Here is a 20,342-nt window from a genome sequence, read left to right on the forward strand (position 1 = left end):
GCATATTTACCTGCATGTCTGTGAAATTTGGTGCTGATTGAGTTCTCTGTAGTATTTCTAAATTTTGAAGAAGTTTACTGAGTTCCACAAGGTTTGACTGACAGTGAGCAAGATCTAACAGATATAAAATAAAAATACATTAGGTGTTTCAATTCAGACTTTTCAGTGCCATGGTGTCCACTCCCAGCATTTAATTGCATTATAAAAGTTAAGTGCCCAAACCCCTTGTAGTAAAGCATCCAAGTAAAAGTTTTATTTTCAGATACGTTGGACACTTGCTATCTCTATAGGAATCAGCAACAACTCTGGACATCAAAAAGTGATCATATTTGAACAATGACATCCATTAAAATAACACAGATTATTATGAAAAATTTTAAAAGCAACAGCCCAAAACAAAGAGAGAAAAGTTCCCAGCACCAGGTAAAAATTTCTAATTACCTGAAGAGCTACTACATTTTCACGTAAAGAAGTAACTTAGCCACTTTACTGATAGGATTCTTTCTTATACCAACAAGAGGTTTTGCTGAAAGAACAAGGCATGAAAAGATAAAGTCTAACCTTCTGCACATCTGTCCATCTCTTCAGAGTCCTGCAACCAGGCTGCTACTTTACTCTGACCAGTAGTGCAGGTGACAGGAAGGCTGTTACTGCAAGGTATAGGAGGCTGCCAGGGGAAGTTATTTTGTTGCACCTAAAGCATAATAAAATGCTTATATTTACTGTGGCTGCACGACCTTGTCAGTGTAATGACTCTACTATTTCAGAATAGAAACCAAATAATGTATTATGTTTTCAGTGAAATCCATGATTTGTCTCCATAGTTCCCAAAAGACATGGATTTTTCAGACTAGCACATTGGATAATCAAACCAAGGACCTCACAAGTGGACCAGTTAGGATAGCTGTTGTTTAAGAGCAAGAACATAATCAGCAAAGAGATAGATTTATACCTGATGACAAAGGCTAGTCAAAATTGTATGAGTGGTGAATACTTTGCAAGATCTCTACCGCAGCACATTTTAATGAAGTAAGGCTAAACTAGGCAGCATTTCAGCTGATTTCAGCTGCACACCCTCACAGCTTTTCGCTGGCCATCGGTTGCCACAGTGGAAGCTTCTGTCTTATTGGCATTACAAGAAGAGCCCACTGAAACTGTCCACAAGCAAGCCATGAGTTTTCAGCCAAGGAACACTGCACACCTTTCCATCCGACACATTGGCAGCTGGAGAAGACTCTGTAGTAGATGCTGAGGGGAATATGTGGAAGCTGGCATCCCTGGGAGATCTCACAATCTCGTTCTGACGGTACAACCGGTGGTGCCGCAACTTGGAAACCCATGCATCAAATGAGTCCTGTGATTTCACCTGGAGAAAAATTCACTATCAAGAAAGCAGCCAAGATACTAGTTTTCTGCACACTTTTATACAGTTTTATTTGTTTCTACAGAGGATGAAAACACAGTACGTATTTTTACTTTTTACCTTTAGGTGATAGATGTGTTCTTCTGTGTCAAGATCAATTCTACGAGCCTTTTTTTTAATAGACATGACTGACAAACCAACATCAATGCTCCCATGGACCTTTCCTTTCTGTATCTAAAATCAAAAAATCAGGATATAAATTTAGAAGTATCATGCCCTTTTTCTATATATTTTACAGAAAACTATCTGGTACTGAAATGGTTTCCCATTTTATAAATATTTTAGCATAAAATCATATTAAAAAATAAAGCTGCACTAAGACTAACCACTTAACCACTGATTATATTTATAGTCAGATAAAAGTATCTCACAAGAAATGCTGGTACAAAGTTGAGGAGTGTTAAGGGGTTCAGACAAGTGCACAGGTACAGGTAAGTGAGAAGTAGAGAAAATTAGACAGTACTTGACACGCTGCTGCTACAACTTGATAGTTATTGGTATCAGATCTAACTAATTTATTGCTATCTTTTGCATCTCTAGAGTACATTGTTATCAATTCTTTGTCATATCCACATATGTCAGAATAATCAGCTCTGGCTGACATAAAAATTGGAAAAGAAAAATACATAGTGAGGTTAATCTCTCAAGCAGCTTCATTCAAGAAACTACTTTAAGTAATTTAACTTCTATTTCCATAGAAGTAAAAGAGGTAGAAATCTTGAAGACATGACCAGAATATTACATGATTTATCTTTAAATTCATCAACAACTCTCACATGTGTACTTTCGTAAGTATGCCTAGAGAGATTGTGAGCAAACTAAACTTCATTAAAGGTTTTAAAATCTTCAATTCTACTTACATCAATTGGTGACTTTGAATATTTCAACATTCCATTATCCAGGACAAAAAACCTCTGAAACGATAAGAAAAAAAATCCAACAACATTCTTTCTTAATGAGCTGGTGCAATTTAAACTCTGTACAACAACTCACCTGGAAAAGGATTACCCTGTAGCAATTAAGGAGTGTTTGGGGGTTGGAAGGAGAGGTTAAATACAGTATTAAATTATTTTCTCGCTTGCATTTTGACAACAATTATCTTCTAAACAAAAGAACCTAGACTCTCTTTTTCCAACATTATGTTTTAGGTTTATCTTAACAAACTTTGATAATGAGGGGTACTTTTTTTTCAGTTTTCCAGGCAATGCAATAAACTCTGCTAGAAAGAGACTGTAGGACAAGAGAATTATATTTGTTTCTTTACTTTGTTCCTGTTTTTCTTCCCACAAAAGCTGATCACACTACAAACAACCTACCTTCCCTATCCAGAAACTGAGCAGTTTTTCTTAGTGCAAGATCTACATCTCAAAAGGAAGAACATCTGAAAGACCCTGGTCTACCATCCAAAACTCTGTGCCTTATGGCAGATCTCTACTCAGTGAAGTACAGATGAGATTGTAACTCATGCTGAAGATCTTTTCTATGGGTAATCTAGGTAATACAGGTACTAGTACCAGAGCAAATTTTGCAGCATTCCCAGCAATATCCCCAGGTCATGGGAGGGCTGATGTTTTAGGTGTTAGTGATACAGGGTGAGCCACGGCATTTTCACTGACACGGTTACCAGCCTAACCTGGTGATGCCTGTGCTCTTGCTACTCCTTTATTTTGCTGAGCAGTTCCAACGTAGAGCAGAATCCCCTACTCACATTGTATTTATCCCTCAATTAAAGCTGTCCTAGCCTGTCTGTACCAGATCACTCAAGCTGCTTTGCAGTCAAGTCAATGCAGACACAGCACAAAGATAAAGCCCAGCAGGAAACAACTTGAAATTATATTTGCTAAATTGTGTTTATCTTCACTAACTTTAAAAACATGCAAAGCAATAGCAAAAAATTCCTATTTTTAGGGTATAACCTAAAGCATTAATCTATGTTAAGAACCCAGAACGCAGCAAAATACTCCACTTGATTCTCAAAGCTGTTGTGACATGGGAAGGAAGGACAATGGTTTCCTTAGGTAAACCTGCTAAATTAATACCACGAGCAGGGTCAGTAGTTAGACAGCAGAATATCCCCCTCAAAGATCTAGAAATTGTGTCAGTCACACAACAGATGCTACCGATATCACACACAGGGTAGGAAAACAGTGCTTTTCTCTACCCTAGCTGAAACCAGCACATCTGGAGATACAACTTCTTGAATAAGATGTCAAAACAACGGGAATATTTTGGAGGTTTATTTTACGTAGGTATGGTCAATAACAAACTTCATAAGAACATGATATTCACGTCATATTGCTCTGTCTCTTTAAGCAGCATACAGAAGAGAAAATTATCTTTCATCATCATTTCATTCCAAAGCACACTGCACTTCAGAGAATAATAAGTTCACTAAGTTGCATACATTATACCTGGAATACTACTAAAGAACGTTCAGGACTGTCAAAATATGACATGCAATGTTCAAGAGACAAAAGATGCTATATATGGCTTTGCTAGCAGAACACTAACACAGCACATGCTGCAATGACTGTCTCTGAAGTTCCTCACTGGACTTTCAGCACAAAGTGTTATTATGGAAACTCCAAGATATCCAGGCCAATATTGAAAAAAAAAAAAAAAAAAAAAAAAAACTTATTAACAAACCCAAAGTTTCAAAACCTAAGTTCAGCATAGTTCCCAAGGTGAAATGTAAGGCAGAGTAGAGAGGGATGCTAAAATGTGAAGTTCTTAATCACATCAAAAATTATCTACACAGGTAACTTTACTAAATTCATCTAGATCATCAGTAGTGATTGCTTTTACAAAACTGTGAAAGTTGCTCCCCTCTTGCTCTCCTATAAATTAGTTCCTTACCAAACCAGACACTTGGCTAAATAGCAATACATTAATATAATGTATTTTAAAACTGTGTGAGCGGTTGCTTATTCCATAAATCCTTATACAACTGATGAATTGATTTTTTTGAAGGGTCAGATTGATTTGTTGGGAGTTGGGGATTGGTGTGCTTTTTCATGTTTCAGCTGTGTCAGTTTGAAGTCCATTAATCTGTCTAGACTAAATTCAGGTAGGGCCTCAGTATCTGGCTGATGAAACTACAAGCTTTAGTTAAGTAAAACAAAGCCAAAACATTTAATGTAGACGAGCATGCAGAAAAAAGGGTGGTAGGCTTATGAATAACTTAGTACAACATCCAGAAAGAAGAGAGAAATTAGGAAAAAAGCTGTAATTTGTAGCAGTATGGACTGCATTTGGACTTAGACCTAAGTCAGTCCCACAGTGTTCAGCAAGACAAAGAACAATGTTAGTGGCTTCCCAGAAAAAAGCGCTATGTATAGCAAATGATTTCACTATCTTTTGTAGTAAAATGCATTCTGTCCCAGAAAATTAATCTACTATAACTATGCTACTATACTTTTGTACCCTCAGGTTCAAAAATATGAGTGAGCATCAATACCCACATCTTGTTGCTAAAACAGGAGATGGGGAATGCAATTACTGGGGTATGAAATAGACTTTAAAAACACCAGGTGTAAGACTAACAAAAGGCAGAATCATGCATGGAGATATCTGTCCAAATTAGCTAAACGGAATAAGGAGATCTGGGGTTGAGTTTTGGGGTGTTTGGGGGGTTTTCTGAATAGATATACCTTACAGCAAGAAGTCCCGCCACCTGCCCACAATGAAGACTCCAATCAAGAGGACAAACAAAATGCAAGGAAAAAGCTCAACAAATCTGCTCAGTCAGCTGACCTGGAGGGGAATGCTCTCCTGTACGAACACCTTGGATACATGGAAAAGTCCCTCTGCTGTGTAACTTCAATGTAAACTCAATGCAACCTTAGAGTACACAGCTACACTTTGTTATAATATACTGGAAAGAACAAAAGGGGTACTGATTAAACCTCTTAAAATACAAGGCATCTGCAACGTTATTTACAAATTCTGTCTGGATTTAGAATACAACCTTAGGCAGCAGAGACTGTGATTTGAGAGCCATGAACTGTGTCTGCAAATTAATTCTGTGCACAGGTGGAAGAAAAAGTCATACACCAAAATCATGGGTATTTATTTGACATCCTAATTTCATCTAGACAAAAAAAAATCTCAACTCATAAAACAAGGTAATAACATTCTGACTGGTTTATGAGACATTTACCTTGTGCCAACCTTTTAATGGCCATTTTCTCTTTTTCAGCATGAAACCTTCATGTTTGTCTGGCTTCTGGACATTGGTCTGGCCTATTTTCAGACCCTCTATGATTTCCCAGCTGTCAGGTTCCTGGTAAAAAGCATGAAGACACATTAATTTATTAATTTTGCACACACATAGTGAAATATTGCACTTAAAAGCGGCACAAATTCTTCAATGCAAGACAAAGAGGAGGAGCTAGGCTTTTAGACCAACCTATTTAAGTACCAAACTACATGGTCACTATATTATGTCTAGCTGTATCTCATTTAAAACTACTCAATACAAACATTTTCAGAGGTCTAGACCTGGGCAAGGTGCATAGTAAGAGTGTCCTTTGTGATATTTCTTAATCATAAAGAAATTTAAATTTCCTGATCTTTAAAGTACAAACCACATTGGTTCTGGATGCTCCAGTTTTCCCCAGAAAAACTAGAGAAGATGTTGCTTTATTGTTGATTTTAAGTGTAGCTAGTGATAATCTTCAAAGGCATTTTATGACAGAGTTTCACTTGCTAATTGAGCCTTCAGAAATCTGAAAAAGGATTTTCTTTTTATTTTCCTGCATTCATTTTCACTGTATTATGAGAAATTTATAGGAAAGCTAACTAATTTTCTCTCTAGAGAAAAACACAGGAATAATATCATTTGAGATATAACCAGTTGTATACCTCTCATGGAGCCAAATTAAAGCATATTTCTGGTACATACCACTTCTTTTTCATGGTGACTGGTGCAGCTCAAGTCAGATTTACAATGTAACACAGTGAACAGGTAAAGAACAATTGTTTTAGGGAGAAAAAGCATATTGGAGTGCATTTCTATCCTCTTGTTATTATTGTAATCAAAAGAATTCTGCACCAGTTTAAAAATCTCTTACTGCCAGCTTCCTCAGACTATGTTTTACTAATTATACCTTACAAAGCTGTAAACTTGCCTTTTCTCAGCTGATCTGTCATAACTCCTAGCAATGTCACGAAAAGTTAGCAAGAGAGGAAGGAGGTCATATAGCATCAAACGTTTAAAGGGAAAAAAATCGTTTGTCTCCATATTTCCAACAAAACTGTTCAGAGTCAAACACTGTCAGTCTTTCATAACACTTGCAAATATATTATACAGCCCTGATAACATCAATATTACTATTAAGAAAATATAGTTGCAAAAGTAACAGCAAATTTCAAAACTACAATTTCCAGTAAGGTCTTAGGATTTTCAGAAGGGTGAAAAGCTCTATCCCAAATAATAAATACCGCAGTGAATTTTAATAGAAATCTTTATTCCGCTTAGTTTCCCCTGAATAACCATAAAATAACTACCTCATTGTCTGTTAACCCCCTACTCAAAATGCACCTTTTTTACTTCCCCGTGTTTTGTTTCAATGTTCTATTTCCATTCTATAGAGGGAAGCACACATGTATTATTTTTTCACTACAAGGAAGTACCTGGCACTCAAAGGGAACAAATTAAACTCTAAGTCCCCTGGGGTGAGCAGAGAGTCTCTGCATCTCTGCCAACTGATTCTTCAACATATTGATTTCTCCTTTAGATGATCAGCTGCAGGCATAAGTCTTTTATCTACTAGATAACATCAGTATTGATTAATTCTCAACTAGGAATCACACAATCTCATATAGCTATTCATTTAAACAAAAGCCCAGATACAGAGGGATAAAATGAGCAATTATTCAGTGCAGTGTGGATACTTGTCTCCTGCTGCATCAGTGCTACAAGCTGTTCCTAAAACCCTCCTAACAATCCTAACTGCGCCTCATCCCACAGTTGAAATAATAGTTGGCGTGTTGAAATATGTGCAATACAAGGGCCATTATGGAGGAAAGACAAAAATGGGGAAAAAACAGAGTGAAAGCGATACAGCTAAGAGTCCCCATCCAAGGCCAATTCTCAAGTACAACAGCAGTACTTTAGGACTTCAGTGTTTCCTCAGGGATTACATGAGAAGCAGCCCTGTGCAAAGCAGCATGACTGGGGGAACACATCCACAGCTTTCAGTCCCTGGCTCTGCACATGGCCCTTGTATGGGGATTAAGGGAGCCACTAAAAACAGCTTTCTCAGCTTTTGACTGCAAAATATTTATTTTCCTAATAAAAAGATTTTTATTTAGAAAATAAATAAACAATTTCATTTTCTCTGGATGAACATTTCCTTTCAAAAATCACTTTACTGTGTCAGAACTCACAGATATTTAATTTCAGATTTTTCCTTTCCACTAAATATTCCATCCCAGCACCCTTACCTTTTCAGAAACGATCTTACTTTTGCATATGAAGTACCTTAAAACAAAGCTTTCTTTGTGTGGAATTAGGCTTGTTTGGAATCACTTATTCCAAAACTGAGCAATTTACCCAGGAAGAAGCTGACTCCAAAACACCACACACAAGGCTTCACCTTTTATGAAGGTGATCTCACCTCTGCAGTTGCATCCTTTTCTCTGCCTCAGGAAAGAAAGTTTCAGCAAGATTTTTAAATTTCAAACTACACAAAAGGGATGTTATTAGGACATTTTTCAAAGTAATATTTATTGGCAGCAACTTTAAATTTGGATATGATTTCCTCTACCTTAATAAGAGGATTGAACTGGAAAATTTCTCAAAGTCATAGAATCATATAATGTCCTGAGTTGGAGGGGTCCCACAAGGTTCATCAAAATCCCTTCTAGCCCCATTTTCTGAGAAAGTAAAATTTGTTCCTGGGGCTATCCATGTGAAAAAAACCACAACCCAAACCAATCCTTAATTTTGTTAATATAACATCTACTAATGATTACTGGCTCTTCTTACACCTCAGTTATAGAACAATAAGCTCCAGGCGCCAGGCTGACTCACAATATACTCAACGGTAGAATCATATAAAACACTGTCCTTGAAGTGTTAGTCAAACTACTTTGTAGCTCTATAGGGAAAGTCACAGCCCAGACTCCATCCCAGGCTTTTGCTTACCTTGGATAGAGAGAGATGATCACTGTCAAGGAACTGCTTGCTTAAAGAAGGATCTGTGCTTCCTGAAGAAGCCTTTCGCTCCAAAATATGAACACTCTAAAAAAATAATTAAAGAAAACATCATGGCTCAAAACTTACATAATACCAGCCATCCATGACTTAAATGCACAAATGGTTTGCCTTCAGAGGTAATATACTTATCTTTCTTTATTTCTGGGTTTTAAATTACTCTGTTTAATGTAGAAATGATGGTAAACTAAAAAAGGGCCAGGAAAGACAAGTAATGCAGTTCTTACCTCTACAGAGATTCAAAGTGCTCCTAACCATACCTATCATGTTTTCTGTGATTATACAAGATGCTGAGTTCACATATTGTGCAGTCAGCAATGCCCTACATTCACTTCACATAAGATATTACTGCCTCTAAAATATTCATTATCACACCTGAACATTTTGTTATTGGCTTCTCAGCTGAGATAAAGTAACTCACTACAGGAATGCTTTTAAATAGATTACAGGTATTAACAAGATCAGTTACTGTGTCTCAGCTGATGGGCTTGCTGGGGAACATTCATGGGACACTGTAATCTTAAACCGCTACAGGTGTTTTTACATGACAATATTATAAAATTTTATGTCTTCAAAACATTGTAATAAAAATGAAATACATAATGTCACAACTAGTCCTGAAATAACCGCTATTTTTAAAAGACATCTAAACATGTCTTTCCGTTTTCCAGAAATGAAATTCTGGAAATTTCCTATTTTAGAAAAGAAAAAGCAATTTTGATACAAGAGAAAGTGACCTCAATCCTCATGCATGGATCTGCATTTCATTCTCTGGTGAAATTTTGCTACATCTCATACTACTGTTTGCTAAGAATTCTACCACAACATGTCATTAGTATCTCTTTGGTATAAAATAAAACGACTTCATTTCCAGGACATGAGCACAATGACAAACTTGCAATTGCAATTACCCTCTGAGAAGCATATGTTTTTCTCAACTGAAAATGCCAATTAAGTTTTGCTCACAATTAAGCTTCTTTACATTGACTGAAGTAGAGATTACCCAGGTACCAGCAGCAGCAGAAAAAATCAGGGAATATAAAAGCACATACAAACAGCAAATAAATTGTTTATAGAAATGGTAAATATTATTGTTTATACAAATTATTAAGTACATTATTAAGTTACATTATTAAGTACATAAGGGCCATATTAAGTACATAAGGGCCATAACCAAACGTAATGAAAATAAACACAGCTATTCATTTAAATGCATCTGTGTAACACAGATCACATCTTGCTGCAGAGCAATGCACAGACCTTCATTTTGCTCTTTCAAGTTGGGACTGTGAATGAGAACAGGAAAATATGGGGAGTGTCTCTGTTTTCAGTGGAGATTAATAAACATCCCTGCCACCATGCAACAATAATCAGCATTTATGTTCAATTACTTTTAATTAAATTTTACAGCGAAGAATGTGAAAAAAAGCAGTATTATGTTACTCCAGGGCCAACCAGCAAAAAGCTTTGTCATTTATGCTTTAAAAACTTCTGCTTTATCTAAGTAAGTTCAACCTACTTATTTAATCCAGTATTTTACTAGTCAGATGACAAAAAATATGTATGTATGTAGCACAAGTGTCTGTGTTACATATAAAATAATTTACTAAACTTGTTTGAGCTGAGAACCAGAAGTTCCTAATGACAATGCTAAGCTTTCTCACCAAGTAAAGCAAATGCTACTTACGTGCACAGTATGACATTTTAACAATATACAAAAGAACCTAAATTTGCTCCTCCAAGGATGATTAAAATGTCTCTTGATTAACATAATCGGGATGATTCCCAACTTTCTTGCCAGTTTTGTCTGGCAGGCAGGAATCCATCCTGAGATGGAGCAATGCTCAAGACAGATGTTCTGAAGGTCTCATATGTAGCAGCTGGTGCAGTTTGTTGTTACATAACTGTAATTTCATTTTTGTACAATATTTAGAGAGGAGTAGCCCAACAGCCTTTCGCTTGCCAGATTTCCAGTGACATTTTCAATTACATGATTTTAAGTCAAGAAGGGTTTATGCTTTTTTTTTTTTTTAATTAGCCTTCAGTCATTACAGTTCCACTTCAGTTGAGAAATACATTATTAGCCAGCAGCATTTTAATGAATGCTGACTTATTCAACTATTTGTTTGAAAATTTGAAAATGAAAATCTTTTAAATAAAATTGCCTTCTTTACATTCCTTACTTCCAGGAGTGTTGGCTTGTTGTCTATATAGGTTTGCTTTTAAATTCCCTTTACTCATGACCACAATTACACTGACATAAGATCATTTCTTTAGATCTGTGACATGTCTCTAGCATATTAAGAGACCCTTACTTGGTGCAAAATGTTTTCCATTAACACGTTATTTTTCTGCAAAATTGCAGCTAAAAATCACACAATTGCTTGACATTTTGAAAAACAGCTGATTTTACAGTGCAAGAGTTTAGTTACTTAGAATCAAAGAAATAAAAATTATTTGAATCTTAACAGTATTGTCAAGGGATTTTTTTTTGTATTTTAACATGAAAAACAGAGCTGGCAAAGGAAGCAGGAAAAAAAAGCTGATGAGAAGGAAGAAAGAGGCAGATCAATACAGCTTTTGGGGTTTATTTATAATCAAACCAAAAAATTAATCATAATCTATTAAACTAGGGATATCAATCAATCTGGTACTCTTATTCCTTTCATCCCAAACATACAGACAGACAAAATCATCATCTGCATTGCTGCATTCCAGATTCCCCTCACATTTCAGGATTACCTATGCACTATAGCTGGTTTCTCTTGGAGGAAAATGCCAGCACTAGCCAATTCCATGTGCTCTTGAAAACTAATTCAACAGAATTACTAGTTTAACTCAAATTCCATTGCAAAATAGTCGTCCTAACTATAATCTTTCCTTCATCCTCATGATTATCCACAACATACATTACATATGTGGCACATATTTGCCTCAAAATACCCCTAGCAAGCCAACACATGGGGAGCACAAATGCTTGTTTCACCCTGCTTTTTTTGCATTTTCACCCAAAGACATGAAGGAGAAGGAAATAAAATAGCACTATGATGTTGCATCATTTTCTCATCTTCTTTGGAAGACAAGAATGGAAAACATGTTTTACAATATCTTTCCATGTATCTTGCCAACTTCTTTTCTCACTTTGGAGTTCAATGACCCATAGAGATTGTTGTCCTGGTTTTGGCTGGGACAGAGATAATTTTCTTCCAGGTAGCTGGTATAGGGCTATGGTTTGGATTTAGTATGAGAACAATGCTGAAGGTACAGTGATGTTTTGGCTGTTGCTGAGAAGTCCTAACCCTAAATCAAGGACTTTTCAGTTTCCCATACTCTGCCAGTGAGGAGGTGTGCAAGGAGCTGACAGGGGCATGGCCAGGACAGGTGACCTGGACTGGTCCAAGGGATATTCCATGTCACAGAACGTCAAGGACAGTGCATAAACTGGGGGAGCTGGATGTGAGAGGCCAGTCACTGCTGGGCTGGGCCTTGGCCCGCAGGTGGTGAGCCATTGTACTAGGCATCACATGCCCTTCATGGGTTTCGTTCCTTTCTCCCTTGTTCTTTCTTTCCATTACAGTCATTATTGTATTTTATTTCAATTACCAAACTGTTCTTATCCCAACTCTCAAGTTTTACCTTTTTTTTCCCTCTGATTCTCCTCCCCATTCCAGTGTCAGGGTAGGTCTCCATCAGACCAGAGGCTGAGGACCCTAGATTTATTTACTGATTCTGACTTCCCATTAAAACAAAAGACATTCAACTGTTTTCACAGAAAAAGCAAGGAAAGAAAAGAGATTTTGAGTAAGCAGAGACAGAATATCCAGTGAAAGACAAGTCTGACACTCATTGCTCTCTGAAACACAGCAGAAGTTGTAGGGTAGACACAGATTTGATGCATACATGACAATTTTTACTACCTTCTAAACCAGCAGTGATACATGCCAAGTTAAACTGCAGTATTATTTGCAAAGGTTGTATTATTTCCAAGGTTATGACCCTGAAACCTGCTTTTTTCTTAGGCATCAGCCTAAGATATTCAGCCACTTCTGGCTTTCCTCTTGTTAATGTTGGAAGAAAGAGAGATTCTTGAACATAATTGTGAGAGAAGAGTGAGTGCAAAGGAAAACAACCATATTTCATCAATGTATTTCTCCTTTCTATCTTCTAGCACATTTAAATATTTTTATAAAGCCATCATGGTCCTATTCTTATCCTCAGTCTTTTGTATTGGCACTGCTCCATAGATGTTTTCAGCAATCCCAGCTATCAACTAAATGACAAAGGAACACAGCAATACTTGGTGAATAGCAAACACAGTTACTGTATTTTTTCTTCTTCTAACATGTTCATCTTGTACAGAAGTGTACTTAAGAGCAATATTTTCTCTTTGTAACCTTTTCACTGAAGGACAAGTATATATAAGGTGGAGTTTTGTAGTATATGACTAATATCCAGGTATGTATGCCTATTTCTTTCCTGGGATATGCAAAGTAAACCCTTCTTGTGTAACAGAAATGTCAAGGATTTGTTAGCTCAGGAGCTCTCTGTCAGCCCTTTCCAGAACTCCAGCTTTGTATTGTACTTCATGTCAGTGCTTTTAGGCTCTGGCAGCAAGGAAGCCTTTGCTTTTCAAGGTACTTTTTGACAAATTCTGAAGACAAATAAGCTCTTGCTCTCATGAAGAGCTTCTTGGAGGGAATCATTAGCACAACTGCATGAAGCAGAGAGAGCTATCTATCATTGTAACAGCAACCTTCCTCTTGCCAGAACAATGGTTTGAAACAACTACCAAGTCACAGTCTGGGTGTTAATGACAATCTTCTCCCTTTGCACTTACCTTAAGATAGCACAAACAGATAAATTTACAGTATCTGACAGAGAAAATTCGAACTTAAGCTGTTGATACAAAGGGTTTTTATGACTATTGAATAATCACAATTAAAAGGCTTGATATTTTGTTAAATAGTCTCAGGCTTGCAGTTCAATTAAATGGTACTGAAATAGTTTAAAAGAAAAAAGGGAGGAAAATAAAAATTACATGCACGAAAGAAAATAATTCCTTAGTGTATTAAATTTTTTATGAATGAAAATATTCTAGATATGAAAGGGAGTCAATGTTAACACAAATATTAAATGAAAAAGCTGGACCTCTCTTTAAAAAGTGCATAGGTTCAAAAGAAGAAAGACCTTTCTTCCTGTGACTTTCATTCACTTCCTTCTGTAAGATACCTACTTAGCCTTTCTCAATATCCTTTAAACTTGAATATACACAGTACAAAAATATAAGAGATAGGAAAAACGAGTTAGAAAAAATTTTAATCTGATTTTTGTTTTACATGAATTATTCTATTGGGGGAAAAAAGTTTTTACGTAATCACTTCATTTTCAATTCCAGGGTAAAACATTTCATAAAAACAGGAAAAGAGAAGTGTCAGAACAGCAAATAGCATTACTAAGGCACACAGTTATTCTGTCTAATCCGTTTTTATATTTTGCATGTGGATAATCTCAATCACACATGAGTGAGTGTCTGGAAAACAGAAGCCTCCACATCATACCTCCCATCACCCTCCCTCTTCACCTTTGTGCCTGTCCTCTCCACTGAGGAAATGAAAATACAATCATGCATCTCTTTTTTCTCCCCCATTTGTTTCCCAGAAATCCTCAATGGCACTTCAGAAGAGTTGCACTTTTTCCTTCCAAATTCGTGTGTGTGTGTATGTTGCACTTTGAGTTTTTGTATTCTCAAGGAAAGAGAGACATGCTTATGTAGGACATGTATGCATGAGGAAAAAAAGAGACAAGAGGAATGTAAAAGTGACCATGTTCTGAAAACGCCACCTTAAATTATCTGTCATAATTTGCATGGGTAATTAAGCTTTTATGAGAGCAATTTCCCTGGTTTTGTAATAGAAGATAGCTACAGGCACCGTTTCTAATCAGAATGACATATTTTTTAAAAATAAATCTTTCTTCATAGCCCACATCTGAACTTCGGCATTCTCCATAAAACCTGTAAAGCAGTCCTAGAGGTAGGATAACTGAGATAGCAATGTTTATGAAGCTCAGAGGACATGTACACACAGCCCCCTGGTATAGCCTGGTATGAATGCTCTCACTGTCCCTCCCTGACTGCTCCAGACCATTTTATTTTCTCGAAGCTTTAAGGCCAAGTCTTTCTTGGGAAGAAACAACATCTCCATCTATTAATCTCCATGTCTGTGCTCCAGATCTTGTCTCTAAACCACTATAGCAATTTTCAAGGGCAGGAGCAGTCATGATCCAAGTATCTCCAGATACAGACTGGAGAGGCACATCCCGTGCACATGGACAGATTTACTTCCTCTGTTTGCTGTCTATCTCTCAGGTAAATTCTAGGCAGAAGGACAGGCACAACGTGAAGTACATCTGCTGTGTGCCTGCAGGCTTCACACACACAGCCAGCCTGATGTACCCAGGTGCACTGGGATCCTGGGCACGTGCTGCTGCCAGTATATGCCAGCAGCCTTCCCATAAGGATTCCCAGCACAGGAGAATGTCTCATACTTTCAGTGCACCCAACAGCATCACTACTTGAGGGTCTGCCTCACCCCTAGGATCAATCTGTATCCATTCCCTCTAACTCTCACATGCAGGGGCTCCTATCCCATCCCTGGACACACTTGTCCAGAGAACTTCACTTTGTAAATTTAACCATCTTCTGATTGTGTCTAGAGTAGATGTTCGCTTAGCAATCTTATCATTTAAATGATAAAAATCTTACAGGTCTGAGATTTACGATTTCATTTTTAAAAAGTGCTATGGCAACATAACATTCACATGAACTTTAAAAGTTACATTCTACAACTTTAAAAGTTATATTGCTTCAAACATTTTGTCAGACACTGAAGGAAGATCCACTATCTCCCAAACCTAAGGAACATTTTTGAAAAAGCACAAGAAAAAAAAGTCATAGAGTAGCAGCAACTAATCAATTTTAAAAATAATTGCATGTTTTTGTTAACAATTTTTCCATTTCATTCTTTGGCTCCCTCAGAATATTTGCTTGCTCCAGTGAGTTGTTGCTTTTCAAGTACTCAACACTTCCTGCTCTAATCCTGCTTCAATAGTTTACTGTGAAGAAAGTTAATTAGGAAAGTGAGCAAAAGAAAATTACATCACTGTAAAAACAGTACTTGGCATTTAGTAGCCTCTTTAGTTTGAAACTCTCAGAGAGATTAATAATTATTACTAAAATAATTCTCACTAACTACTGCAAAGTAAAAAGGCTTCTAAAAGTCTATATTTTGTTACAGAGCAAAGCTAGGAGTACAGCTGCATGTTCTCAGGTCTATGTGCCATGTCTACATCCTCGCCATTCTGTCCATCCTTGCCTTTCTTCCTTTAGAAGTCACAGAGAGACAGGAACAAGTGAAATTTACATGTAACCAACAAGAATATTTTTCTGAGATGTCACATCAGGCTGACAGCACTGAGCAAGCATGTAGGCTGCTACCCTCTTTCAGAATAAAGAAGTTACAATAAATGGGCTCAGACATCTTTTCCACATGGAATATATTCAGTGATAACACATCACAATCTTGTGTGAGCAGCACTCTTTAAGTATATAGAAAACGGTGATACCTTAGGACACCCAAATTTCAGGAGACTAACAATTAAAATACAGTGGCTGTAAAAAGCTAAACAGGCATTTTCCAGTGCAGAGCTTTAGGAAAGATCATAGCCTTGGAATCATGCTCTGCTTTTAAATTTCATGGCCAGTAAACATCTTCAATTGCAAACTCAGTCCTTTGTGAAACCCTTGTGTACACACACCCCTTCTATAGTTAAAATTGCTTGTACAGAAGGGAAAAAGAACCCAAGCCAAAACAAACAACAAGCCATATTAAAACCTGAAAAGCAGATTGTTGCTCTGAAAATCTTTTTCCCACTTCCTTCAAAGTCCCCTCCTTTCACTCTTTACATACAGCTAAAAGTCAACAGTCATTTGAAATATGAAGGCTCTCCTGGTAGAAAGGTGACCATACAAGGCTAAATGCAATAGGACTAAAAGCTTTTCTCCTTTTGACATGGCTTTGTAGGAAAAGAACCAAGGATTTGTTGAAAAAGTAAACTGATACAAAAAACCACAAAAAGAGTAAGAGAACAGCTGATCATCTCTCCCCTATAAAGGACCAAAAAGAAAATTAAGACCTTAGAAGACAAATCCTCACATTTAAAATAGAAAACATTGTTACATCCACTTCCACATCATGTATTAGCTAGCCTTTAGCTGGTGGTCAGAAAAGTCAAAATCTCCCCTTTGTTCACAGTTTCAATATTATTACTCTCCTTCTGTATCACTCCCTCAGTTTAGTAACCTGAGGTCAGGCTCCAATTTGCCAAACTGCACATTATTAACCCTCTCATGTATTTACTTCTTTCTTCTCTGCACAGTATTACTACCCACACATTTCAGAGAATATATAATGTATTACAGTCTGCCTTATGAGCCATACACTTAGTCAATAAATAAAATACAGACTATTCATAAAGAACTTACATCCATAAAACAGAACATGCAACATATGATTTTAGCATATTCAGCTGTACTTCTAAGAGTTGTTAGTTTTCCCCAGCTTTGCTGTGCTTTGCTTTGCTGTGCTTTGCCTTGCTGTTGTTTTTCACATCCACAAAAACAAGAGTCTCTTAAAAATGGAAGTCTGTCACATCTGGATTAGTACTCTCTGAGGTAGTACAGTCAGTGTTAATGTGTAGCTAGCCTTTTCAGAGTTTCATAAGGGATGAAACACAAGAGTCTACCTTGTCAGCATGGCTCACAAAAACTGTTGCTACTCCCTTCTGAAGTATTCCTTATCAAGGGTACGACAACAGCCTTGCCACCCTGTCCAGCACAGGGGTTAAACAAAACAGGTTGTTTCTGGGCCTTCTACTGTCCAACCATCCAAGTTAAACACAGTTTTAATGAAAACTAAAGACAAAAATCTGAAATCAGCTTTTTAATTATTGCTGCTTTCATTAGTCTATTCATATATCTATTACTTAGTCACGGAGCCTGCAAATTGGCAATGTCAAAGCTTTTGCTGACTTCTAATTCTCTTAGGTGATGTATATTCTACAAATAAAAAAGCTATATTAAAATGCTAGCATTATATACAGCACAGCATTTTCCACTCTCCCTGAAATGATTTATCGTAGTCATGTTCACACTCATTCAGCCTCCTCCACCATAATTTATTGGGAAACTGTTCCATACTTGCTAGTATGACTTTGACAAGAATTATATCATGAGAAGGTTTCAATCATTAACCATCTAGAAATATCCAGGGTTATCCTCACATATGACAATAAAAGTGGCATTGGCACTTCATCCAGTCACATCACTTTCCATATTCATTTACATTACCAATTTGGAAGTATGCTTTTCCACTAGCTCCTCTGAAGCATCCAAGAAGGCAGCAAGATAGAATTTTAAAGCCTTTTCAAAGTAAAATCCAATAGCCCCTGAAAGAAAATCCCCTACCCTCTATCTATCCTTGTGTTTGGGCAAAAGCCTATGAAAATCAAAACATATAAAAAGAATACCACAAGCAAGGAAAGAAATTAAAAACGCAGTTGTTACAGTGGATGGTGGGATGAAGTGGATGTTTTACTGTGTGTAGATGCAGAGAGGAAGTGTGCATGCCTCTTTCCCTGGGTACAGCACCACTGCAGCTCACACCGCGTTGCACGCTGCAGCTCTGCTTCCTCCTGCAGAAGAAATTGCTCACCCATTCATCCTCCTGCCTTTACCACTGAAAGAGCTCTGGCAAAAACACAAATGCCTCGGAGCAGCCCTTCCAGTTCACATTTACATGCCTAAGTACATCATTAAACACCATCACACTTTATAGGATCCTTTGGATGCATCACACCATCAACCTTTAGAGCATTATTTTAAAATCATGCTCCACGTTTCTGTGATCAAATATGGACTTGAAGTTAAGCATCCATTTCATTATTTCAGACAGGTATACCTTGCTCTGTACTGTTGCTATGGTAACAGATATGGTAGCCATTAGATTTATGGAAAAATGTATTCCCAAGAGGAGTTTCTTGTTGGGTTTTTTAATTTTTTTTTTTTCTAGTTGCATGACTGTGTCAAACTATGTAATTACAAAGAAAACTCAGAGAATGTGCTCTTAGCTGAGACCAGCAGCTCCTGCAGGTCTTGTGTTGACCTTCTTTGGGCTGAAATGTGGGAGATATAATACACCAATGCTTTAAACAAATGATGTCAAAATTCTTGCTCCACATGGAACTAATGAAAAATTAAAGGGTTATATCCTAACGAAGACTTAATTAACTAAATACAGTGATCCAAAATCCTGTACACTGTGAAAAGGAAAATATTTATCACCTGTGAGAAAATAGTTTTTGAATTTACTTGAGCAACAGAAATTCTTAAAAAATCCACAAAAATTTCCTACCTGTTATTGAGGATGTATCAGAATTCTTCTCTTGATTTAACATCTAAAAAGTACCTTGTGGTGAAACTATTTGCATTCAAAGCTGTAAATTTTACAGTTTTCATTAAAAATTCTTGGGTTTCAAAACTTTCGTAAGAGGTAAGGAAAGAAACTTTCTCAGCAGCAGATGAGAAAATAATATCAGAGCTGCCATACATGTAACTGGGAAAATATTCCTATGCTAATGATTTTTATTTGAATTTTTTAAAATTATGTGCCTCTTTTTCATGGATCACAGTTTTAAAATATGTTTCTACTCTAACCCGTTTTTCTGTATCAACCTTTGCATTTTTAAAATATAAATGTATGAACTCATCTGAAATCCAAACCACTTTAGGAAATGGAAAAAGTAAAATCAAAAAACCAGTATTTTTTGGCTATAGTGCTATCAAGCAATGGTATAATCAAACAAACCTAGAGCTAACAAGAACTAACAGCCACATTACAGGAAAAAATGTATCATGACACCAGATGGTACAAAAAACTAGAGTATTTCCTTACCTGCCTCCTGTCTCTCTGAGATGATGATGAGGAGGAGGCACTTCTATGTGATGGAGTGGATGTTTTGTGAGCTGGAGATATACTCTTCTCCTCTGAACTCATCTTTGCAGCAAACTTGTATTAATGATCTTGTGCTCTTATCACTCATGGACAAAAAGGCAGGGGAGAGTCCTCTGCATCCTTCTGTTTCACAGTTTATGGACAGCCAAAGAGGAAGTCAGTCTCAGCTGAATTGCACCTTAATAAAGAAAAATGTGACAGAAAGAGTGAATGAGCATACCCTCACTCCAAAGTAGCTCTGCAGCAAAGAAATCTGTTGAGTATTCAGCACATCTCCCAGTCTTTTACTCCCCTTCCCAACAGCTGCCCAGCACAAACACAAATGCATTGCTCTGCTTTCTCACAGAAGATGAAAATGGTATTATTTAAAAAAATCCCTAAGGAAGGTTTAGAGCAGTTCTCAGGCAAAGTTTACAAACCCTGGACAAGGGGGCATTATCCTGCATAATATCATAACGTTATCAAGATACTCCTCAGAACTTCCCTTAGAGCACATATACCACTGAACACCCCATTATCATCATTACCTTCATAAGAATTCTGCAGTTAGATTGAGAACTCTACAAGTTTGGGTTTTTTTTAAAAGCAGGTCCCTCTCTCAAAAGTGCTGCCCTCACCTGTACTATCAAAG

The 20,342-nt window shown here is 36.9% G+C and overlaps 1 protein-coding gene across 3 annotated transcripts in view; it reads right to left on the bottom strand.

The window, feature by feature from the left end:
• OSBPL6 (oxysterol binding protein like 6) overlaps nt 1-19,872 on the bottom strand; it is a 46,168-nt gene extending 26,296 nt beyond the window's left edge. The window contains exons 1-8 of one of the 3 annotated variants that reach the window (XM_066322735.1): nt 19,652-19,872; nt 8,574-8,669; nt 5,583-5,705; nt 2,284-2,337; nt 1,484-1,597; nt 1,202-1,366; nt 562-694; nt 11-114 (exon numbers count right to left, since the gene is read on the bottom strand). In XM_066322735.1, coding sequence (XP_066178832.1) covers nt 11-114; nt 562-694; nt 1,202-1,366; nt 1,484-1,597; nt 2,284-2,337; nt 5,583-5,705; nt 8,574-8,669; nt 19,652-19,753 — 891 coding nt within the window. In that variant the 5' untranslated portion in view covers nt 19,754-19,872. The remainder of the gene's footprint in view (nt 1-10; nt 115-561; nt 695-1,201; nt 1,367-1,483; nt 1,598-2,283; nt 2,338-5,582; nt 5,706-8,573; nt 8,670-19,651) is intronic. The other 2 variants (XM_066322733.1, XM_066322734.1) reach the window with 2 other exon arrangements.
• Between the last annotated feature and the right edge of the window lie 470 nt (nt 19,873-20,342).

The sequence above is a fragment of the Sylvia atricapilla genome, chromosome 7 (assembly GCF_009819655.1).
Source record: "Sylvia atricapilla isolate bSylAtr1 chromosome 7, bSylAtr1.pri, whole genome shotgun sequence".
Lineage (NCBI taxonomy): Eukaryota > Metazoa > Chordata > Aves > Passeriformes > Sylviidae > Sylvia > Sylvia atricapilla.